The 26,444-nt window shown below is 39.1% G+C and overlaps 1 protein-coding gene across 1 annotated transcript; it reads left to right on the top strand.

Annotated features, from left to right (window-relative positions):
• Window positions 1–6,899: 6,899 nt before the first annotated feature.
• On the top strand, window positions 6,900–14,542 carry drd1b (dopamine receptor D1b). The gene has a single exon (XM_084940626.1). The coding sequence runs from the start codon at window positions 8,891–8,893 to the stop codon at window positions 10,280–10,282; it is 1,392 nt and encodes a 463-aa protein (XP_084796752.1). The 5' UTR covers window positions 6,900–8,890; the 3' UTR covers window positions 10,283–14,542.
• The last annotated feature ends 11,902 nt before the right edge of the window (window positions 14,543–26,444 follow it).

Below are 26,444 nucleotides of genomic sequence, written 5' to 3'. Positions count from 1 at the left end.
ACTAAAAAAAGCCAAACAATAACATTTTGAAGTTATCTAAGTGACTTATATATCATGTTTAACCTGAGTAGCGAAAGACGCCGGTGGGTTTGAAAACGATTAGCCGGGTGTCCGGTGTTCTCACGGGCTCTAGTGAGCCTTGCCCCCAGCTAGCTATCGAGCTGGTGGGTAACAGACGTCTCCGAAAACGTCGGAGCGCTTTTGAAAATATGTGGTGTCTTGATAAACTGAGCAGATATTTCAGGTTTACACAGTTATATTCTCGCCTGAAAATATGTTAAACGTTTATTTTGTGACCCAGAAAGAATAATAAGAGTAATATTAAAACTAACTAGCTGCCGCCATTGTTGACAACTGTGCTGGGCCGTGCTATGAATTCTGGGACACAGCTTCTTCTTCTTCGGGGTTTAACAGCAGCTGGCATCCTTGTACATGCAGTGCTGCCATCTTCTGTTTCAGTCCGTTATTACACCCTTAAATCCTATTACTTATTCCTGCGTCTTTTGGGATCTTACAAAGCTTCAAACGAAGCGTCGACTATTAAATCAGTCGTCGACGATTTTAATAGTCGACATAATCGTGACTAGTCGACTAATCGTGGCAGCCCTACTGACTTCATATACATATGTTAATACTTATGCATATACATATGTTAATATTAATAATCAAAATTGTATCTTGAGATGCTTCATTCAACAACATCATCTTCAGTGTAATTCCTTATTTCAGACTAGTTCATGCTTCCCTCCTTTACTAGTGATACTACAACAATTTACTGCCTAACCCAGAACATCCCTGCATTTTGTTCTTTACTAGTTAATTAGAGTTTAAGTTCAGTGTTTTGACTGTTGGAGTTAACTAGTAAGATTTTCAGTGTTACTAGTTACCGTAACCACAAGTGTGTCAAAAAGTTGTGCAGCTGAGATTTTTGGTGAGACCTGTTGTCACAAGTGTGGTCTCACTGCGTCTCACTGGATGTAGTGAAAACGCTACATTCAGATAAAGAGAAGCAACTTTTTGGAGATTTACTTACCTGGATGATTGAGAATGCATCAAGAAGTGAGGCTTCTGTTGATACTGTTTGACATTTCACAAGCTGCCAAAAGAGAGACTGTCATTATGTGGAGTTTACTGTTTAGATATGTCCTGCTTAGCTTCTTATTCATTGCATATTGCTGTCAGTTTTCCATCCTTGTGTTAGGATGCAGTCAAATAGTCAATTTCACTTAGAAAGACTTCTGAGTGAAGTGACCTGGAAGTATTCGTGTGACAGACATTCTAATTACTATGTAAACCCTCTAAATACTAAGATGGTTCAGTGCTTCTTTTATTGCTTCCTTAAGCAATGAACTTTCCATTATGAAAGGAGGTGGGCTAATTTTGTCTCACAGTTCATAGCAAAATGAGCGTTCATGAGTAAAATCCTTATAAATTCTCCGTCACGCCTTTCGGTGACCTCCTGACATTTCTCATTGAAGTCAAAGAAAAGTGATCGGTTAAAGGAGGCAGGAGATCATTTTTTGGTCTACTTACTTTAGTTTTTACTGCGTTTACTCAGTTTGTGTTAGTCACGTATTTTTTTTCCTGAAATTTCTGTCTTATTCCTCAGTCTTTGTTCTGTTTCCCCCACTTTCTTTGCCACCTGTGTTCAACCAGTAATTAGTCATTATACCTGCAGTTGTTCTTTCGTTTGCAGGAACATTTTGATTCCTTACTCAAGATTTCTAGCTATTATTTCTTCTAGTTTTCTAGAGTTCCTAGTTTTTCTTGTTTTCTTGTGTACGAACTTCTCAACTGTTTATTAGACTTTTAACTGCTCCTCTTCTGGAGTAGTTGTCTTACTGACTGCTGCACGATGTATGACCGTTACCTGTTTTTGGATGAAAAATTTGGATTTCAGACTTGAATTTTTGTATGTTTTCTATGTTTGGGTCTTTCTCCTGCTGAATTGTTTCACTAATGAAGCTTACTATAAGTTCAGTAAGGAAAGTCTACAGTCACCTGTCTGCCTGCTTGCTTGATTTTTTTTTTTTCATCACATGAATGTGTGTGAAAGCTCCACTTGTTTCATGTACATACGAAACTGTAGATGTCTGCATGTCATGGTCGTGTCTGCTCCCTTTAACAATAATTGAGCTGGGCAGGTGCAGAGGCCAGTAATCTTTTTTCTGGTGTTTTGCGCTTGCACATTGTGGATAAACATTGTGGATAAATTGATGGGAGACGAAGGGAGATATGCAAGAAAAGCTGCCATTGTTCTAGCTTTCACTGCCCTGAGATCAGTTATGATCTGCTTATCGTAAACAAACACAGCTAGCAATGGCAAGTAAAGGAGCTTCAGTTATTTATCTTTGTACCAGATGAGTTTCCTCCTGCTAACTACCTTGGTAAACATGTGATATAATAAACTTTCTTTAAATCAAGAGATAACCCTGTGTTTCTGAGATGTGCTTACCTTTCTGTAAAAGTCATATCACTGGTTGACAGAGTGCAACAAACAAATTTAAGTGCAACAAGCAAAATGTAATGAAAGTGAAGTTGTTTTTGCATTTTTTACTCCATTTTTGAATTTAAATTGAATTAATTCTCTCACTTTAAATGTGCTAACATGTGAAACCTGTTACTCTAACCACTAATCAAACTCCAGCACACACCCAGAGAACTGCCACTCACTAGATACTTTGTCCTTTTTCAGACCATTCTCTGTAAACCCAAGAGATAAGTGTACTGGAAAATCTCAGTAGATCAGCATTTTCTGAAATCCTTTGTCAGATTCACATGATGTAGCTGCGTGGCAGGCATTGGTAGGACCCAAATGCAGAACTCAAAACACAAAGGGGTGAACTAAACTAGGAACAAGAACTAGGAGCTGTGAGCTAAACGAGGACCACAGAGAAACATACACAGCAATGTGGGACAACATGACCACAGACAGAGGAAGACAGACGACTAACGACTAATGACAGGATGGGAAACACAAGGGAAAACAGCTGCACCTAATCAGACACAATGAAACAGGGAGGAAGCAAAACTGAACACAGTGAACACAGGACAAGGGACTATCAAAATAAAACAGGAAACACAAGAAACACACTGAGACACGGACTGAGTGAATAGAGGGAACAGAGGGCACGAGAGACATGACTGGGAAACAGATGACTAAACATGGAGATAGAACTTAACATACATGACAGACATGACTGACTACGCAGGCAGGAACAAATGGAATAACCTACATGAACAAGAAACTCAGAACTAGAAATACAAATGAATAAACTAGGAAGAACAAGGAACTAAACAATACCAAATAAGAACATAAGAAACATAGAAACACTGAGTCATAGACCCGGTACCATGACACAGCCATAAAGGCTTCATGAGATTGAGTCAGAGACAATAAGCGTAACACTTGGTTTTGGGGATAAGGTAAAAAATTGGAGTGAGGCATTAAGTTGTGACGCTTAATGTTAGAGTAAAGGGCTTAGCATTGCATTATATCAAAATAGTAATCTAAATGTGTTTGCAGAATGCTTAGAGATTAACCTTTTGCATGACTGATGCTTCCCCTTCTTTATAAACCTACTCTAGCAAATGAAAGTGCAGACAGATGGTCCTGATGCAGTGATTCTTTTATCCTGGGGTATAAAGGAAGAGACAAAAGAGACTGAGAAGAAGAAAGGGACAGAAAATCTCAACAGGTTGCATTATACATTTGATAGTAAGAATTGCCTGATTATAATGGTATCCACTGAAGTTGTTCCACCAAAGTAAATACAATTGTAAATAAGATGTGGCATATAAATGTTTTAAATGTGAATTTTGTTTTTAAATTTACATTTTATAAATTAGACTTTTGAAGCCTATCAGCTAATAATAATTTCTGGGTTTTTTTTGATCATGCAAGAATACCATCTTTTTGCTTTCACCTCTGTCCTCATTATCATATTTGGTGTAAATAAGTACCCTTTTAGCTCTGAGGGAAATCATTTAAAGCAGTAATTAAGGGCCTAATGGCTCAGTGAGGTCATTTAGAGATCTTTTCAGTTTCCTGATGCGTGAAAAGATGTCATAAACTTATAATGCACAGATGCAAAAACAGTATAGGTTGATTAGACAGATTAGACAGACCTCAGATTTCCACAGTGAGGATAATTATGCAGTTATAGTCGAGTGTAACACCAGCTTTTATATGCGTGTAAGATGGTAAATCTCAGTGGTGGGATTAGTGCACAACATTTTGCTCAAGCTGGGCGTCTGGGAAGTTAAAGGCTTCACAAGCACATTGTGGGACCTGATGGATGTCACACCGACACGGAGGATTTAGAGCAGGGCAGAGAGGAAGAAAGAGTGAAAATGTGTGTGACAAAGACAGGGTCAGTCTTATAGTGTTATATTCATTTATCTCACTTTCTGTCTCCTGTCACCTTACACATATGAAAACACACAGAAACGCATACAAGCTCCTCCATGCCTTGTATGTCGGTTAAGAATGGGAAAAGCATGAATCAGAAATGCCTGACAGGTCTTGTTTTTAAATTCTATTTGCAGTTGGACATTTCACAGAGAATCATCTAATGCTGTTGACAGGCTTGAAAAACTGTGTCATAATGCAAGCATCAACTTGACGCAAGTGTCATCATTTTCTTTTTTTCATTACTCATATTTCATTATCAGTGTTTAAAGTGAATTTCTCGAACCACAAAGGAAAACAATGTGCTTTTAAAATGCAATCGTTTCCGACAGCAAACGTCGGTGGTTTGGCTGGGCCAAGAGGAATAAATGTTGTTGCTCTTTTTAAGACCACATTTTTGAGAGATGCATGTTACCTGTTTTTGTACTTTTGCTTGCTGGACTCTAAGTTACAGATGGGTACCGGATGCCCCTAATAATTTTAAATGCTAAACTATTCAAAACTAAATGAAACATGCAATCAGTATCAACTGACAGCTTTTTCCCAGATTCAAAAAGACTTTGTTTTGTGTAGAAGGCTGAATAGATTGCAATGAAGAACAGAGCTTTTGCACACACTTGACAGATGATTATAGCATTTAAAGGCTATGCACAGTAATTACTAGTTTCTCTATTTTAGAGAAAGGAAACCAGGCACCAGACAGTCTCTTATATAAGTAGTCATGTAAAAAAAAGCTATATTTTAATGAAGCTATAGGAACTTCCTGTTTAGCGTCCAAAGGCTAATTTTATTATGCAGCTTGGCATCATGTACGTCCTGATGCTAGTTTTTCATGACAGCAACGCATACAGATGTTAACGCATGTGTAAGATACTGCTTTGTGAATCTTATTCAGTAGTCAAATGTTTTGCAATGAGCGTTAAAAATTTAGTCTTTGAGTTTTCCCTCATCGCTTTTGCCCCTACTCCTCCTGACAACTTGAATTGCTTGATATTTCCTGGTTTGAATGGGTGAATCCATGCATTGTGGTAATGTTTTTAAATGGGGCTTGGAAAGCCCCCAACAGATATTAGCATGGACCGTGGAGTCATGATGAGAAGCTTTTTGGACAGTTTTTAGATCATCTCCTCCAAATCATTGCCTCTAGGAATAACTGAGGGCCAGCACAATGGCAAATTTTCACTGTGGTGTCATTTAAAGTCATGCAAAGTTTTGCAACGCTAGTTCATTAGAAAACACAGTACTTATAGTACTCATATCTTTTGAAACGGTTGACCTCATGGGACTTTTGCTGCTGACTTTGAAAAGCAAGACTGATTTTAAATTGATTTTTGACGATAACAACTGAACTGTGTGCTGTTGTATGTGCAGAGATTACAAACAAGCCATAAAGTGAATCATCATATTCATTTAAACAGCACCATATTATTTACATTTCCTGTTTGCGTGTGAGAAAAATTGACCACTGGAATTTAATTTTGAAAACCATATTCTATTCTATGCTATTCTATTCTATTTGCTTTTTGGAGCAGACGTAAATTCCATTGCATGGTTGGTCTTGTGTGAGTGAATGAGTGAGACTGTATGTGTGTGTTTCTGTTTCTGTTTGTGTGTGACATGGTCTTGGTTTGAACTTTTTCGGCTGCACGCACACCCTGGCTCTGTGCTACGGGGAAATGTGGGCGTTGTGTCTGCTAGGCCTCTTACACTTGGCTTGTCTACATGCATTACTCACTCACTTCACACACGCATACACACACATGCACATCTGCAAACCCCCACACAGATGTGCACAGTCATACTTGCACATAGACATACACACGCACACACACACACACACACACACACACACACAGTGAGAGAGCGTCCATTGAGGATTTCATCTTGCTAAATAGTTAATATTCAAATTGGCCAAGCCTGTCAGGCAGCCAGTGGCATGATAGCATAGCTTGAGTAGTACACATCTCTATCTCGCTCTCTCTCAGTCACTGACTCACACACAAACATCACTTCAGAGGACATTACTTTGGCTTATATTTATTTCTTGAACTTAAAACTTAATCTAAACCTTTTCGGTTTAATGTTTTACTTTATGGGAACTTGCTTTTTGTCCCCAAATGGGGGGTGGGGCGGGGAGGGGGGGGTTCACAACAGCTGACAGTATAAACAGATTGTGTCCCCATAGTAAACACAAGTACACACACACACACACACACACACACACACACACAGATCAACACTGTACCTCTCTTAATTTATGGCTCTTCATGCTGCAGCACGGCTCCTGGGAACCTAATTTAATTCAAAGTTGGTCAGTCATGTTTACTGAGGTGACGTTAATGCAACGCTGCGGCTCAGTCTGTCGGCTCCCACTCTCACATAGCCTCCTGCAGTCTTGTATCCTGTAGATGGCCTCATTGTGCCTCTGTGTGTCTGCTGGCTACAAGTTCATCCCAGGATATCGCGGTAGATTCGTTTATAGCTCATCTTGTCTTTTCGCGACTTTATGGTAGTGATGGCTTTTTATAGGTCTGTGTAGGTGAAGTGCAAGCGATAAAACAGACGAAGAAGAAGCTGAAAGTGCCACGGTTAATGGTAGCCTAGTGTAAAATAGTAATTCAGGTACTTATAAAAACTGTAAGACAAGAGTCACCAAAATTCAAATGCGTAATTTCAAAGACAGAAATCCGCGTAATTTGGAGAGCAGAGAATACCCGCACTCCTTCTCTCACTTTTTTCAGAATGAGCCTTGCATGTGTCGGGCACTTATAAATTCCCAGTCATAAAGGTTGCCGTAAATTATTGGGTTAAACACTTTCAGAAGCAAACGGTGTGCAGTATAGGGTGAATTTGTGCAGCTTTACCCTTCTGATCCTGCTTGAATAGATGGAGCAGTTGTGGCAGGGACCGTGGTGCGCAGCAGCAGGCAGCAGCAGCAGCTGAGCGGAGAGAGAGGAGCGCGTAGGAACACGCTCTTGGAGAGACCAGAGTCATTCCTATCTCTCTCCGCTTGCCAGTCACACCGAAGACACGTCGCAGTGTATCTGAATGTTGCATCACAAAGGATGGCCCCCAAAAAGAAAAGCATAAAGACTGATTTAAACACCCAAGGAAACGCCGCAAAAAGGGAGAGCGTGACTTTCTTGGCATAGAGGAGCGCGCAGAGAGGGTGAGCTCCTTCTCCTTCACTACCAAGATACAAGTTGGATGTATACCGAAGAAATGTGGATTCGGAACGGAACTTTTTTTTTATTAGTTAAAAATTAACGGATGATTTGATTGGTTCGTTTTGGATTCAGTTGTTTTCAAAGCTAACCCAAGACGCTTAAAACTTGCCCGGAGCTATCCACATCCAAAGAGCGAAGCAAACGCTGTCTACAAAAATCGATAATAATAATAATAATTTTAATAAAATAAATAAATGAAGTGAGCCTTTATTTCAAATCCAGGGATTTGGGCTGATGTCCGGATGAAAACTCTGCATTTTAAAGGATGAAAGGCTTTTGGTAAATTGCCACAAAATTCAGCCAAAAGGAAACTAAACGCGTTTGAATTGAAGCATCGTGTCAGAATATAAAGCGCTGCGAGAGTGATGCGTTTTTTTCTGGTTTTCTGGTTTAATCTGTATCTTTCTTCTTTCAAAACGCATCGTTAAGACTTTTGAATGCATTTTTATTTTATTTATTTATTATTTTTCCTCAACACTCAGGTGTTATGTTTAGCTGGGGACAGTGCCATTTACTAGGAGAGAGGAACGTTTAAAGAGAAATTAAAAAGAATAACACAGAGGACATTACCCAGTAGTCGGTTGGATCAGCGTCGATACTGGGACAATCACAGGGACACGCCTCGCAGATCATTAAACAAATCAGATAAACGCGGTGCGAAAACCATCAATAGAAGTTATTGATGAGGTGGTATATAAGGCTAATGATTGGCTGAGCCTCTGTTTACTCAAAAGCTTAGCAACAGTATGTTGTGAAACTTTTCGCTGAGGGCTTGACAGCTGAGGCATACAATGCCAGGAGAAAAAGGACCAAGAACTTGTCTTTAAAACTCATTTTTATTGCTGCTTTACTCATTTTTTAGGACTCAATTTGCGATTGAAAAAAAGAAAACAATTGTAAATTGCTGGAATATTCTTCTTCCTCTGCAAACTAGAATGTCTGCCTTCTGTGCTGCTGCTGCAGGAATTTATGAACCAGAGATTTTTAAGGGAAACATTCCTGAGGAGAGAATTTTGAAATATTTATAGCATCCCTTGTGCAAGAATGGTGGTTGTGACAAGGAACCTATTGATGACCCAGTCAGTGAGAGAGCTGGTGCCAAGACAATTTACCTCTCCACCAGCTACGCTCTCCGTCTGAGAGTCGTCCTTGGAGGAGCACAGCTGCTGCAGGCTGGGGATGTGATGGGGTGACTGCTGACATCCCCCTCACCCATCCCCTCTCTCTCTTTATTAAAACTGTAACATAAACAATGGATCAGAATTTCTCAACGGTTCGAGATGGAAAGCAGCTTACGCCAGAGAGAGACTCCTCGAAACGTGTCCTGACAGGATGCTTTCTCTCCCTGCTCATCTTCACCACGCTGCTAGGCAACACCCTGGTGTGCGCTGCCGTCACCAAGTTCCGACACCTGAGGTCGAAGGTCACCAATTTCTTTGTCATCTCGCTGGCCATCTCTGACCTCCTGGTAGCTATTTTGGTAATGCCATGGAAGGCAGCGACAGAGATTGTGGGGTTTTGGCCATTTGGTGCATTCTGCAACGTGTGGGTGGCATTTGACATAATGTGCTCCACTGCCTCCATCTTGAACTTGTGTGTGATTAGTGTCGATCGTTACTGGGCCATTTCAAGCCCATTCCGCTATGAACGCAAGATGACCCCTAAAGTAGCCTGTCTGATGATCAGTGTGGCATGGACCTTGTCTGTCCTCATCTCCTTCATTCCTGTTCAGCTTAACTGGCACAAAGCTCAGACCACCAGCTATGTCGAGCTAAATGGAACCTACCCTGATGATTTGCCCCCTGACAACTGTGACTTCAGTCTTAACAGGACCTACGCCATCTCCTCCTCCCTTATCAGCTTCTACATCCCCGTGGCAATTATGATCGTCACCTACACCCGGATCTACCGCATCGCCCAGACACAGATAAGGAGAATATCTGCTTTGGAGCGAGCAGCAGAGAGTGCCAAAAACCGACACAGCAGCATGGGAAACAGTTCAAACATGGACAGTGAGAGCTCATTTAAAATGTCATTCAAAAGAGAAACCAAAGTCTTAAAGACGCTCTCTGTCATTATGGGTGTGTTTGTGTGCTGCTGGTTGCCCTTCTTCATCCTAAACTGCATGGTTCCATTCTGTGAAACACACATGCCAGATGGATCCACTGAATTCCCCTGCATCAGCTCCACCACCTTTGATGTGTTTGTGTGGTTTGGCTGGGCAAACTCTTCGCTCAACCCAATCATCTATGCCTTCAATGCCGACTTCCGCAAGGCCTTCTCCATCCTCCTGGGTTGCCATCGGCTGTGCCCGGGGAGCAACGCCATTGAGATCGTCAGTATTAACAACAATATGGGTGCTCCTACCTCGAACCCCAACTGTCAGTATGAGCCCAAGAGCCACATCCCAAAGGAGGGCAACAGCTCAGCAAACTATGTGATTCCTCACAGCATCCTGTGTCAGGAGGAGGAATTACAGAAGAAAGACGGAAGTGGAGGGGAGGTCGAGGTGGGCGTGGCAAACAACACCCTTGAGAAACACTCACCGGCCATCTCTGGGAATTTAGACAGCGATGCTGAAGTCACCCTGGAAAAGATCAACCCCATAACACAGAACGGACAGCACAAAGCCGTGACATGTTGAGAAAAGGCAAAGGTGCATTGAAATTCAGTGAGGCATGCACGTATGCACAAAGGCAAGAAATGATTACACAGGAGGACAGCAAAAACAAACGGCAGAGACACATGTCTATAGGAACAAGAAACCAGTGAGTGTGTTATACAAGTCCTTAAGACTGTCAAAAAAACCCTACATGGAAAACCTACAGAATGTTTTAAAGTACAGGCACTTTATCCTGGATATAACTATCTGCAAAATATATTCAGCATTTATTGATGACATTGACACATTTGATGATAAATGTTGATAATGTGAATATTAACAGCAGAATACTACCTATGGGCACATGTATACATTTTTTTTAGTTTTTGCAAAAATGTATACATCTGCATGTGTATACTGTACAGTGATGACACTATTCTGGAGGGATTCAAACACAGTATATACAGTGGGAGAAAATATAGTATTAGTAAAATATCTTGTAGGTAGGTGCTTTGTATGTGTTTCATGAAAAAGCAAACAAAGTGGGTAAATTGGTTTTGCTACAGTATTGTTAGTCAGCTATTGCAGTTTTTTTTCTTTAGCACATTTCTAATGACAGCGAAAGCAAAATCGCTAAATTCCAGTGGCAGTTTATTTGAAGTAAGAATAAAAAAATACTGATACCAAAGTAACACTGTTCTGATTACAACTAAAACCAACAACAGAGTTTGATGCCGTAAGCCAAATTGTCAAAAATTTTATTCTTAACCCATCCTCCCACCTCCGCACCACCCACTGTTGTCCAAATGAGGTGTACTTGAGAGAGAAAGAGATGAGGAAATGGAGAAAGTTCCTGCCTTTTCGGGGTTTTTTTGTATGCTGATCTTTCTTCAGCCAGCTGGGACTGACCTGAAGTTTCTTCCATTTCTACTCCTTACTCCCTGTTTTCATTGGCTTTGTCTCCCGTCAGCCATTCTTCAGTGAAACCTCTTCGGAGTTTCCTCTCATCCCCTTCCCCCTTTCACGCTGCCCTTATTTCTTGAGTAATGCCAAGCGCCTCTCTCCTTCCTCCACTCTTCTCCCTGTTAGTTTAGTCCTTCACACCTGCACCAAATCTTGTTTTTAATTTCATTTTGTCTGCACCATTGTCTTTGGCAGCCCTCCATTTTAACCCCCTCCCCCCGCCACCACCATCCATTTAAAGTGGTGCTTGTGATGCTATTTTTGGCAAATGCCGTCAGCCCATAATTAAAAAAAGATTGTAAATGTGTAAAACTAAAAACTGCACTTGGACAGAGAGGGTAAAGCAGCAGCCACTAAGTCGACTCAGCCGTAATGCAAGTGACTTTTACTGACTTTTACTTTAGTGACTTTTACTGCTTGCAGATATATGATTTTGTAAACTGCTCGTTCTGCAGCTTGACAGTATCTCTCTGTGCAGAGTCAAGTCTGAACGCAGCTAAATTTGAAAACTAAACATTAATTATAATTTATGCAGGACTGTGGAAGTAGGCCAAAATCTTATAAGACAGTTTTCATTAGTGAGTGCTTCTGATGTGCTGCCATCCATTTCCTGTTGTCATGTTTTTGAACAGCTCTGCTTTTTGCACCAGTTAGACTGACTCCATAAGGTCCAATTTAGCACTAAATCAGTCTGAACTTTGCTAATATCTTAGTTAGCCTTAGCTACATTAAAAGATAGTATTGATTATACCAGTGCATGCCAATGCCAACGATCACTTAAGAGTGTAGTAGCAAAACTAAGCAAACAAAAAGTAAGAAATTATGTATTTCAAGCATACAACTGAAACTATAGGGAAACTATAGGGAGAGAAGGATTAAAGCCTATTCATTGGCTTGACTGACACAGAACCAATCGACTAGTCTGCTACCTTAACCTAGGAGACAAAAGGTGATTTTTTTTTTTAGTGGCCTTACATTTGCCAATACAGTTTCATTTTAAGAAGCTAATATAAAACTAAATCATCAAAAGATGACAGCTCTTCGTGTGGAGTGTCCACCTACATGCAACTGCAAGCTGTTCACACGTGTTTGGTCAACAGTGCTACAGAGCAGGACGACAAACAAGAAACCAGAAAGGTTCACGTAGCCTTTTCTGTATAGATATCTGTTAGGGTCTACCATAAATAGATATCTGCAGATTCATATCTTCCTGAGAACTGAAGGGAACTTTTTTTGAGATTTGTGTGTCCACTACAGAGGGCATAAAGGAATAAGCTGAGTTTAGGAAGTTATGCAGATATCTATTTATAGGGATCACTGCCTATACACTAGAAACATATTTCAGTTTCATGTAGTATTTAAAATAAATCTAGTATTTAGGCAAACATGACTGTCAGAGGCAAATATAGATATAGTCTTTTTCTGCTCTGCATTCCTTGGGAAATAGTGCTCAGCAGCACGCTTTCAGGCACTTTGCACTTTGAGTGTCCATCGCATGCAGTTTGTGTCCATGAAGGCATGAAACTGTCGCACATCAGGGAAGGGGAGAACCGATCCAATAGAAAGCAGTAGGTCTTGAACGAAGCATTTGATTTTCCTGCTCTGGAAAATCCAATAGTATCTAGATGGCAACAAAGGGGGAAAGCTTTTAGTTCAATATGTGGCTTGGCTTGTGACACAAAAGCAACCCATTGTCCTCTCTGCTTCCCTGTTACCTCCCACGTGTTGCTCCATCTATTAAAAAAATGAGATTTTTCTTTTCATTAAGTGCAGTTTAGATTAGGTATCTTTCGGAATGAATTAACTCAATTTTACAAGTGCTCAAGCTATTTCAAGTGCCACAATGTGCTGTAACTCGCCCCAATTATACTCAGCCCTTGCCTTTTGTAGATTATTAGCCATATCAGCTTAGCACTTTGCAGCAGCTCCTCTAAATTCACTCCCTTAGTCAAACAGAAGCCAACTCAAACATGCAATAAAACATGAAGTGCATATAATCTGTCAGGATTGGACATGGAAGTAAACTGCCTTGGGGAAGATTGCCCCTCCCACCCCTTCCCCTTTACACACTCACCTCTTTTTTCTCCATCTCTTTCTCTTGTCTCTCGGCTGGCTCTGTCAACTTCGTGAGTCCCCCCCTCATGTTAACACTGATTGAATTTATTATTAAATAGAGTGCGCGTACTGTTTCCTGCCTCTAATCTAAGTCAAAGCGCTGAATTAAACTCCCACCTGCTGACTTTATTATTATTATTATTATTATTATTGTTATTATTATTATTAATATTTTATTTTTTTGCCAAAATTCTTATTTCTGGCTGAATGTGGTTGTACTGTAACGTAAGCTGTGATCTAAACAGTGTTTTATAAGCTGAAATTCAGGGTGGGTACGGGTACTCTTGAATGGGACTGGGATTAATCTGCCATTTCATGCCACATGATTGGATTCGCACATTCTACCAGATGTTTTTGTATATGCTGTATGTAGACATTTATAGAAAACATACCTCCAGCTGAGAGTTCAGATGATGGCTCCATGTAAACCGCCCCCTGAGCCTTCACCTTGTAAACTCAGTGACTCATCTTTTCAGCTGCCACTGCTTTGATTTTGGAGAAGGGCGATGTCAGGCAAGAGTCCCACAAGCAAAATGTTTTGTTTGATCTGGAGCATTTCCTCTAGGCTGCCTTACAAGTTGCTTTGGGGAGCTTTAGTGACAGTACACGGTCTCTCAATCAGTGTAGTTACATGATGTATGACAACTTAAGCAAATCTGACAGTACACAATCCCTCATCCTCGTCCCGCTCCTCCTCCATCTCCTCCAATGACTGGCCAAGCGATGCAACAGACGCAGGGCTGAACAACACTCCCCAGCCCTGGGAATGTGGAGCCATTTCAACAATGATGTCTCAGCTTATTTAACTGTCTAGAGTAATGATGGAGTCCCTACCTCAGCCTTGATTCAGTGACAGAGCTTCATGTAAAAAAAAAATAATTCAGTGGCAGTATTTTGGATAGGGGCTTGCAGGGATTGAGTATTGTACAATGATGTTCAAAATGTAGTCGTGATGAACACAAGTGCTTTTTATCTTGAAAAAAAAAAAATCCTTAATGTGTGTAGCAAGCTTACATGCTGTACGTTTTTTCCAGTGTGGGAATATAATTTACAGTAGGATGCAACAGTCACTGGCTATTTATATATTTATTTATTTACATGGTTCTGGTGTTCATTCATGAAAGTGATGTCAAAGATTATAACCCTCTGAATAATTACAGTATTTAGTTTACAGTTTGTACAGAAAACGTGCCCTTCTTGTAAAATAAACATGTTTTTTTTTCATAGGTGTTCAGTGACTTCTCTCTCCTTTTTTTTCTAATTTTTTGACTTTGAAGAGATGCACGGGTGTGAGTGGTCATGTACCTCTGACACTCGGTGGATATCGGAAGATCATGCCACTGCAGAGGATCAATGCAGATTGATTGTGACGCATATTTTTTTCCAGCTCCCTGAGCGTGGTGTCCTCGCTGCTCCTGCCTTCGCCCTGCCTTTACATAACCTGACAGCCACTTGACAGTTGACATGTCCTCTTCCTCCACTCTCACCCCTGCCTCATTTGTTAACTTCAATGTGGGTGGAAACCCTTGCAGGCGCAGATATACGGTAACATACTGCTGAGCCGACTACAATGAGATGAAAAATACACATTTTTTTTATTGCATCTTTGCTGATAGTTAAAATACACTTGTAACAGAGTAAAATGCTTTAATGATTTTGTTTAGTTTTTAAAACTAATCAAAGTGTGGCCTCCTGTGAGGGCCTACCCTGTTTATCTTTGTGCCTGTGGAGAATAGGTTTGATAATCAATAGTTTAATTTCAGCTCGCTTGGCTGTAACTTGGTTTGTCAGCTTTTAGCCTTAGGAGCAAATATAAAGCAAAAGATTATACATTTGTAATTAACAGTTGTTATCATTACTTCTTAAGGAGAAGAAGAAGTCTAAACTGCTGGGGACTTAAAAGCCATCAGTAACACAAAACTAAACCACAACATATTATTCCTTACTTATAGATAATGGATGGATTGATTTATAGTTAGGCACTTATCTCCGTGTTCAGTAAACAAATTAAGTGAGACGTATGCAAGATTTCTTAAAAAAAAAAACTACGACAGCTACTGCATAATGTGTTACTAGAAACCTGTAAGCCCAACCGAGGATGATGCAGCACCTAGATCCAGGTGAGTAGAGTTAAGTAGCATGCTGGGCGACCTCACTCTAACGTAATCCCGATGTAGATTCAGCCCAGATGGCTGCAACGATGAACCGAATCAATCATTTAACGGTTCCCTTAACAGTTAGGAAAAGGGAAACTAAATCAGTAGGAAGGGGAAAAAAACTCAATGTAATTTTGCCCACATGTGATGTCACTTAGAGTTAAAATTGATAGCTTCAAAATTTCTTTTCCAATTTATTACTTCTGATTTTCTGATTCATATTTTTTGGAGAATTGATCATGACATTAGGAGCCTATCATAGACATGCACATTCTGTTCAGGTTGTTAATTGATTAGATATCCTCTGGTGGAGCATTTTTTTTTTTTGGACCAATAACAGAGTAGCATGGAAAAAGTAAATTGCTTTCCATTAATACGAGAGATCCAACACTAAAAAGAAACTCCTGGACAGAATCAGGTTAGTAAGTAAATTAGAGCTAATGTGGGAGTGGATGCAGCAAGAGGCAATCAGGAAGAAACAGTTATTGAAGATAAGACGCTGCTGTGAGAGAGCGAGTTGGGATGGAAAACACAGGTGAGATTAAAAGGAACTGCCCCAAACCCTCCTGTCAGTTACCATCACAACTGAAAATGATCATTATTTTGTATTTTTTTTAAAAGGGTTTTGCTTCTCCTGGTGTTATGAAGACATACTCAGTGAGGAATGGCTTTTGTCTGGGCAATGAAAGCAGCCTCCAGGATGGCTTAGTCAGTTCTGTCCATACTACCAACAAACTGTGGATCTCATTCATTTTCTTTTTTGTTACCTTTTTGACTGAGGACCCGATTACTCTTAGTGTGGGTAGACAGATCTAAACAGACAGTTGGTGGTTGAGACATTTTGCCATTTGAGATTATTAGACGCTACCATGCTCTGCTGATGATGACTTGTTTTGAAACTCTTTCTAAAGTTCTATCTAAATCTGTTTTCATGGCTTGTTTTACTTTTTTTTATTCAGCATTTCTCAGACCTTCTGACGTTAAAGAAATTTGTAATCACTTTATAAAACATTTCCTGCTTTTGCTTTGTCATTGTGAGTTTTTGTGTGTAGATTTAAAAAAGAAATTCGGTTTATTTGCAGAAAACGTGAAAACCTTTGAAGATATTAAATATAAGTGCATAGATAAATGGCTTAACGTCTAATCACCAAGCTAAATCTCCTTCTGAAAAGAAGAAGCACCAAATATTCTTTAAATGTGGTTGTAATGCATTGTTTAAGTGCCTTGCCTTTGCACAACCTCAGGTGGAGATAAAGATAAAGAGATACAAATTTGGTAGAAAACTGAAATGCAAAACAAGCTTTGTACTCGCTTGATTTGATAGAACATATAGAGACATGCTTTATTATACTTGAAAAGAAGATTTAACATAGCATTTGAAGGCTTAACCATTTTCCTTCTGAAGTGTGCCCAGTGAGAGGCTGCAGCAGAGTGGTACATTTCTGAGAGCTAAACCCATCAGCTTATGCTGCATTGCACACAGAAATGATTGGATATAACACATTTGTAAGATATTTTAAAAAGGAAGAGAGAGAATATAAAAAGGTGAACCTTAGCTTTAAATTTCACCACTTCTGACACATTGGCAACTCCCATATCAGCCTTTGTATTGATATTTAACCTATTCTGAGAGGGAGTGAGAGGCGTGGTGGGGTCACAGTGGAAATACAGTTAAGGTTAATGATTGACTGCAGGCAGCAAAATGCAATGAGCGGGTGCATGCATGCACAACGCTACAGGATGGTTATGTAACTGCAGCAATGCTCATTCAGGTTCACAACTTAAAAGAAAGAGCATTTCCATCCAGATTTGCTGGTAAATTTGGTAGAGGTTAAACGAAAGTCTAAAATAATCAATCTGTCATATTGGATGTTATGTTATTTCCATTAAAGATGTATCAAAATGTCAAAATTGAAATATTTAACATGCCTTCACGAGTGAATTACCCTGTTCCCTGCTTCAAATGATTACTTCTGAGTTTCAATTTGCAAAATGAATCACCTCGCATTAATAGTGAAATCATTTTATTTGCAAAAGTAACACCTTTTGTCAAGGGAGGGCACCCAGAGGATTAGAAACATGCCATTCAATTTACCTGTTTCCCCTTGGCACTCTCATGCTCATATAATTTTGATGCACTTCTGGAGTTATTTCAGAATTTCTCCAATATTCATTGCTGGACTGCTTTTGGTGTCTAAAGGTGCACACATACAGTGCACTGCATGCATCTATGGAGGTAATCAGGGTCAATCCAGTTTGATTTTGGTCTGTAGTTGATGTTTATGAAATAGAAAGTTGCTGTCATAATTAAAAGTTTAACTTTTAGCTTTAACTCATTAACTGTAATTTTCACATAAAAGTGTTTGGTTGCTCTTTGACAGTTTTATAGCATATGTAGAAAATTGGTATAACAGGCTTTGTGGGTAATTTCTCATACTATATCATAAGAGTCAGAGTAATTTGATGAGTTAAATCTGTTGGGATGATGTGCAAAAAGGTAATACCAATGCAATGAATGCACTGATTTGCAAATCTCATAAACACACATTTTATTCGCAATAGAAGGTAGAAAATATATGAAATGTTTAAAGTGAGTAAATGTACCATTTTAAGTAAAAATATGGTAATTTAGAATTTGATGGCTCCAAATGTTTTCAGTCGGTCAAAGGTCTGGACTGAAGGCAGGTCAGTTGAGCACCTGGACTTTTCTACTTATGAAGCCGTGCTGCTGTAATAGTTGCAGTATGTGGTTTAGTATTGTTTTGATAAATATGCAAGAACATCCCTGCAAAAGATGATGTCTGGATGGGGGAATATTTTGCTCTAAATCCTGCATATACCTTTCAGCACTGATGTGGCTTTTTCATATATGCCAGTCTGCAATTCCATCGGCACTAATCCACCACCATATTGCACCATAAATGCAACTTTTGAACTAAGGGCTGTTAACAAGCTAAATGTTCCCTCTTTTCTTTAGTCTAGCGAACACGATCCATCTCAACACAGAAACGTTTTACACTTTGTCACAGTCTATTTTAAATAAGCTTTGGCAGAGATAAGACTGCAGTGTTTGTGGATCATGTTCACATATAGTTTCTTCTTGGCACGATAGCTTTTTATGTGTGCATGGCATAGCAAACTGTGTTCAGATACAATGATATTTCCTGAACTCGTGCAGTGATTCCCATGTCAGAATTATATCAGCTTTGAATTCACTGTCCAAAAATCAAAGGCATCCAGTATAAATTTCCACACTTGTCCCTTGCGCACAGAGATTTCTCCAGATTTTTCAAATCTTTCAGTGATATTATATACTGTTGATAATGATATATTCAAAGTTCTCACAAAACATTCTTTTCACAGAACATTGTTCACACATTTTGTAGATGCTTCTGCATGTCTAAGATGCTCATTTTTAGATGCTTTATGTTAATGACTAATTAACCCATTAGTTGCTGTTTCTACAGCTTTCTCTTTAGCACCACTTACATTTCCAGATTTCCATTGACCCTGACCAATTTTCCTGAGATCTGTTGCTGCCATCAAGTCCATAAATTCTGTTGCGAATAAAATACACAACAGAGATTTGCTGTAGTATTTTTGGTCTGTATTTTAACAGATGGTGGTTAATAAATTCACTCTTACCCAGCAACATCACCGGTGTTATCTCTCTGTGCCAAACACACACATTACTAGAGCATCAAACAGGTTTCTCCAGGAAATGATGTTATCTACTAAATGTTGTAGGCAACCTGAACTTTAAACACTTCACATCTGTAGGCAGATGGCATTTCCTCCAGATGGTGGACCTTGAGGTGTTTTTCTTGCATGTTATCTCCAAGAAACCTTTAATGGTCTTTCTGGTCTGATGTTTCTGAGTATGCTAAAGATGGATAATATTTGTGCCAACCTTATGGTACACTACCTGCCCATGGGACTTGGGTTTTGTTTTATTCATGTTAGTTGTCCTTGAACTCTATCTTTACCCGGGTCTCTGCTTGAAATTTCAGAGGCTTTTTTGACGGTTACTTCCGTCATTACTCAAGTGCCTCTGTTTCAGCACTAAGAAGCTGGGGAATGTGATCACCTATATAGTATCTGCTTGACTCTTCTACTCCCTTGATCAACAAAAAAAACAGAAGCGTGGCGGTTTCATTGCTTCATTTCAATGCTGTAAATGTTGTCACATTCAAAAATAAATTCTCAGAGGATCAAAGAGTGACACTGACCTTACTTTAAGGAATCACTATGACCTTTCTTTCAATATTATTGATCATCACAGCTGACAGAATGACCCCATCTGTCACTGCTTGAGGCGACCTATCAGTCAATGTTTGGCTGTGATAGCTGATTTGAAGTCTTTTGTTGTGTAGTGTCTCATACAGAACCTTCAGCTTGTCTTCTTCATTGAATTTTTCTGTGGTTTTCTTTTTCTTTTTTGTTGTTATGTTTCTTGTTTGTAGGTTGCCTGTTGATTTTTAAATGTGTGCTTCAAATTTAGAAATACAAATTTAAACGGAAAAAACAGAAAAGAAACACGTTATCTCTCATTGGATTGAGATGGATTCGTGCCCAGCTTGCAAAACTGTTCTTTTGCTCATTTTTGAGCATCTTTAACAGCATTTGTAATAAAGGCAAAGTCTGTCAGAAAAGCTGTAATGAAAGAAGTAAAAGGAAATTGTCATGGTAAACAAACAATGCAACCCTCAGGTTAAAAAAAAAAACTGTGAAATAGCATCCCCTTTAATGTGATTAAAACGTTTTAGACACAATCATCCATCATCATCATCAAACAAGCCATCACATTTATATCCTACATTGTAATGTGTCTCTTCCTGCCCATGTTTCATGCTTTAAAACCAACTGAACCTTGATTCTACTTTATTCCCCTTTTAACTCTCTTCTTCTCTTTGCATTCATACAGCACACCTTCCCCTTGACTTTCCTTTACATCTGCTTTATGACTCACCCTCCTTTAGCTGTGAAGTGCTTTATCTCATCAAGAAATGGATCAAGCCATGCATCTTGTCATGTTGCCCAAACAAAATGTTAGCCTGGGGCTGGTGAGCAGCATTGGTGTTGCATTGCAGAACCATTGATGCAACATAAAGACTTAGGGTCATCGCAGTGTGGAAATTTCTAAGCATTTGAATAAATCTCTCTCTCTCTATATATATAACAAGCATAAAAATTTATCAGAGTGACTTTTTCCATTATTACTGAGAATATACCATCAGTTCCTTCAAAAGAAAACAAACTTTGGGAGCCATGGAAACCTTAGAGAGGTAAGTTCCCTCAGTAACCTCTGCAGCATTGTTTTGTTCTAGTGTTAAGAAACGATGTTTTATTCATGAAAAATTTCTTATATGTTCCTCTAGGTTGTACCCTCAGTTTGAGTCTTCTATGCATGCGAGCTCATGCACTTTTTCTTCTTGTCATTATCATATTGTCTTATGCTAATAAGGTCTTTCAAGCTATTTGCACTCTTAACTCCAATAAACCCTTTATTTTGTTGGGTCTAAGAGCAAGTGTATGAAGCTATGTTTTGTGTTGTATACTGTTTTAAAGTTACATCAACTGGTCATTTTGTTACACCAGTGGAATCTAATGCAGTCCAACACAACAGTTTTGTCATAGATTACAGTTTTTCTTTCTCATCTATGTTAATGTACAGTCATGATGAAAAAGACAGCACACCCTCTTTCTACTCTAAGGTTTTTGCCAAAACATAATAAAATACTCTGGACCTTATCAGGTCCACCTGTGTGGGCACCCCTATAAAAGCAGACATTTTTTTGAGCATTAAGGTGTGATTTAATAGAATTCCATTGAGCAAAGACATCGTCATCACCCTGTCATTTTGAGAAAGGTTGTATTGACATTTCCAAGCAATTTCAAGTCAATCCACAGTGAGAAATTATTCACAAGTGGAAAACGTTCACAGCTTTTTTTTTAACTGTTGTTAATCATCCCAAAGAAATCAAATTCACCCCAAGTTCAGACTGTAATCTTAATCACTAAGTATATAAATAAACTATTGTCTTGGATTGCATTACATTTCTCAGGCATATCTAGTAAAGTATGTGTGAGTAAATAGTGATAACTCTTGGGCCTGATCAACACAATTTTTCAGCAGCTTTGACTTTGCACTGTCATTTTGTTGATATCAGTTTCTGTCCAGTTTCTCTCTGCTAACAGTTTTGCAATAGTCAGCATGACTGATGCCTGCCGCTGTGTACCTGAGAAGTAAGGAGAGGCACACAATCATTTCAGACTTCCCAAAAAATATGAGTATCAAAAAACTAAATCTGTAGAACTTGTGCAGCAAGAACTATCTGTTATTGTAATTCAATAGCTTTTACTTTATTTTCAGCCAAAACTTTTGTTTTGGGTTCTTGGCTAAACAGGTAAAATCACTTTTAAACATTAAATTTTACCATCTAAATGTATTGCTGTGAATATTTTTATATGAACAAACATAATCACACAAATGGCTACAGCAATGTGAAAGGGCTCCCTTGGAGAATCACCAGCCAGCACAATTCTTATCAACTGCATTCATCTTCATTCATCCAGCTTGGCGTTTGTATTTCACGGTCCTATCTTACCCTTTCTAGTTTACTCTCACTGCTCTCATCAGTGTTGTTCATGTTTGAAGCAAGCTGCTGTTTTCAGTGATAAAGCTTTAAAAACTCCACTGCATGTTATCTGTGAAACACCAAACTGCAGACAGGCACGACTGGTGTGTAGTTGTCCATTTCACTCGATATCTCCTGCAGGCCGTCAGGAGTTTGTGAAGACAAATACTAAAAGAAGGTGGACTTGAATTTCTGAGAATGCCAAAATGAACTGTTTCGCTATTCACTTCATAAGAATTAGAATCTACAAGAATCACTGAAAAAATATCAGTGTTGCTTTTACAATCTGTTTCTGCAGGTTTCACAATTTTGATGAGAGGCAACTTTTTACAGTTCCTAGTCTTATCCAACTGCCAAGTTTGCCAGCTGGAACAGACTCTACTTTTTTCATCTTAGCTGATGCATCTCACAATCTAGCTAACAAGATATCAGTGTTTTTTTCCACTTCACAGTTGGGGATTTTGAAATTCGCGTCCTTTCAATGATAAACTGGCATTATTTGTCATTTTGCTCACTGTAGTGGCACTCACTGCCACTGCTTACATTACATCCTTTACCAGAGGGCTCAGGGCTGCTAGACGGCCTCCTGCCGAGTGCTCTGTAAGAATCTCAAGATCTCATATTCATCTGTGATGAAGTGCCTTCTAGTTGAATTAAAGATGAAGTCTGTCTCACTCTGAGCTAACTGATGTGGCTTTACATATCTTAACTCTCCTTGCAGGGATATACAGTATAGCCAGCTGTCATGAATACAAGTCCCAGTCAGTCAGTCTGATTGTGAACTGGGGAGATAGGCAGAGCAAGATGATTTAGTTTTTGATGGGCAGTGGATTGCTACCAATGAAATCACCATTTTATTAGAACTGTACTTGGAAGGATGAAGCACACACAAGAGGTAGAAAAAACACAATGAACACCTTTACATATACAGTGCTGTGGAGTCGTCCTGAGGCACTCATCATTTCTTTATTTCTAAAGAGACAGGATGTCCTTCCATATAAACCTGAAATCAGATCTTGACCTGTGTTCATGAAGCTGTTGTAACTAAATATACACATTGCTCTGGGTTTTTCTGAAGTGCGTGAAACTGAACTGGAGTGATGCATCAGGGCAGCTGTCTCAAATTTTGCAGTTAGGAAAGCCTTGCTACATTTCTCTGACGAAATGTTATATGCATGGGGTGGGGGTGTGTTGGCTTTGCAACTGTCAGTCTGGCTGCTGTGATGGGTTTATGGAGAGGAGCAACCTCACTCCTTAGTGAAAAGATCAATCCTAACCTGAATGTTACTCACTGCATCATTCACAGTTATAACTTGCAAATTTGGTCTATGATGCTATAAAACACCTTGTAAAACCAAATTATTTTCACATATTTAATAACTCTCAAACTCTGAAACACTCCTGTTGATCTCAGTAAATAGAAGTAGGATCCAGTAGGATCCAGTGTTCCCAGTATGAGGATTTACAAAAAAAGGGCAGAAAATCATTGTCAAAGCAGATTTGTAGTGCAATACTTATTAATTATTTCTTTAACAGCATTTTGTGGAGATGCATCTTGAAATGATTTCTTATTAAATATTTAAGGAAAGTGACAGAGCTAGTCAAATTGCACTAAGTGGGCAGGGGACTTAATAGTGGCAAGTTAAACCGTTTGCATTGCTACTTTACTTGCACTATCTAAAGAGGAAAGCATGAGACTGTGAATATTGCATCTCTTAATTTGACTTTAACATATTTTAACACTTATAATTAATACTAAACACAGTTCCATTAATTGGTGCATTTTGACAGGCATATGTTATAATGGCGCCTATTATGGAAAGAAAAAAAAATGAACAAAACACAAAAGTTGCTCTGTTTTTGCAACTGCCGAGAAAAGACATGCAGAGGTGTTTTCATTGTGCACTAATCTCTGTGTAGAAATGTGACTAAAGTCCTGAAATACTGGAACCTACTCTGCTCACTGTAAAAAGAAAACCAAGATGCATCTTGGATTGTGATTCTTCTCCATCCTTTGAAGCTCAGCTAAGTTCATTTCTGCTTTGTTTCAATATAATGCCAGTACTATTACAGAGCACACTCAGCATAACGACTGAGTGCAGAGGAGACAGCATAGTGCACTCAAAGATTCGAGGCATGCACCAGTGCCAATTAGACACTTCATTCAAAAAAATAAACTCTGGCAGAAACCATTGAACACAAATTGGGCTCAAAACAAGGCAATTTTAGTGTTTAATTTAATACAATTTACAGTAAATTGTCTGCCACAAACTGTAGTAATGCATGTTTGTGTTACTTTATTTTTTGATAGCGCAAAGAAGTTGCCCTCATTAGCACAGTCTGACTTTGCAGCATGCTGGAAACCACTCTACACTTGCAGTCAGTCTGTGTTAGACTGAGACAGGTTACCTCCAAACAGAAAACTGTTGCAATCAATTTATGACCAAAAATTGTAATCCAGAGATTGGAGGTGTTGCTCAAAGAACTTCTGGGTGCAACTATTTGCAGATAATTCCAGGTAACACAAAACGCAATGTAAACAATCTCCAATCACATTTTTATCCGTCATGGTGTGGAGGTTGTCTTATTTTGACTCTAATGTGACTGAGGCTTATAAAAGAAATCAGGCTTTGTTGTTGAACAAAGATGGTTCTACCAAATATTGACTTTCAAGCTTAGACTTGTATAAATTCTAATTTTGCCTTTTATACTATATTTACATTTATGTTTGCAGATATTTCAGTAAATTGCTCTAATTAGTTCCCGTTTTCCTAGCAAACTACAAAGAAGTGAGCAGTGACTCGAGACTTGCACACTACTTTACTTTATCCATTGGCGTGGCTTAATGACTGGGTTTGTGAAGAACAGCTACCACCAAAAGACTACCACTACCATATGTGGCTGATCAGTGATCTGGTATAAATACCACACATCTTTGTTATCGTTGCTTAGCTCATTTGTTGAATTAATTAACCATGGACTATAGTGTGCTGACAGTGTGAAAAGTGAGTTCTGTGTGGAGCTTGCATGTTCTCCCTGTGTTTCTGTGAGTTCTCTCCAGGTACTCCAGCTTCCTCCCACAGTCCACAGACATGCAGTTAGTTAGAATCACCAGTTAATTGGTAATTCTAAATTGCCCATAGGTATGGATGTGAGTGCAAATGGTTGTCTGTCTCTATGTGTTAGCTCTGTGAAAGACTGGCGACCTGTCCAGGGTGTACCCTGCCTATTGCCCTAAGACAGCTGGAATAGGCTCCAGCACCCCCTCGACCCTAAACTGGATAAATGGAAGAGAATGGATGGAAGGATGGGTCAGCATTGATTATGACCTAATAAAAATGCTATGAAATCACTCTCACTACCTTTTTCACTTTGCTGAACATACAAATTCCATCTTTCTTGGAGCTAACGATTAGACTACTTGGATTGCTATACATTATCTCAGAGGCAGCCTGAACAAAGCCTGCTTGCACATTCCCACAGGTATCTCTGCTTTGCTCCCCAAACTCCTGCATCATCTGATCCCTTTATTGGCTCAGCTCAGCTCCTTGCTTCCTGGATCCCTTTCTGCCTGGCTTCTCTTTCCCTTGCCCTTAGGTTCCCAGCTACCACGGCATAGCTTTAGTTCTCTTGCTGCTAGCCCGGCTCCTCTGCATTCTCCTCCATTGCTTAGTTAATCTTAAAGTTATGTTGTAAGTCTGAATGTGTGTTTTGTGTGAACCTGTTTGAGAGTTTGTATTTTGACATTAATTCTAGTATTTACAATTGGCATATAGTACACAAATGAAACTTTAGGTCCTTGTGATTATAAACTGCTAAAGAAGAAATATCTTAATATTCGGTTTATGGGTGAACTCATCAATGCTACCTCAGGTCACGCAATAACAGGGTAAGCTGATGAAATTATGTTTCTTTCTAATCTTGTTATATTGATTTGTAAGACTAAATACTGACCCACGGGGTCTAGTGGCCAGTAGGGAAAACTCCCTCTACTCCAGATGGTCTGTTCAACCCTCCTAAAGGGGTAAATCCATTTTTTATATCTGTCATTTCCTGAAGTGTGTCTATTTATTATAGACACACTTCTTTCCAGATCTATAAAATTCAATCAATCATAAAAACCAAGACAATCACAAAATATATTTTCTGTCTAAAAAGATGTATGGGTGACTAAACCAAGTAAGAGGGTTAAAAATGCCATTTTCTCCAAATGCACTGAGAAAATTCAGTTACAGTATATATCTGACCACAAATTTAGGCAAAACCTATCAAAATAAGTCGCTATATTATAAATATCACCAATATTACACGTACATCACGTGTACATTAAGT

The sequence above is a fragment of the Perissodus microlepis genome, chromosome 10, assembly GCF_051167445.1.
Source record: "Perissodus microlepis isolate ML-2025 ecotype Zambia chromosome 10, ASM5116744v1, whole genome shotgun sequence".
Classification (NCBI taxonomy): domain Eukaryota; kingdom Metazoa; phylum Chordata; class Actinopteri; order Cichliformes; family Cichlidae; genus Perissodus; species Perissodus microlepis.
This window is presented reverse-complemented; position numbering and strand designations above follow the sequence as displayed.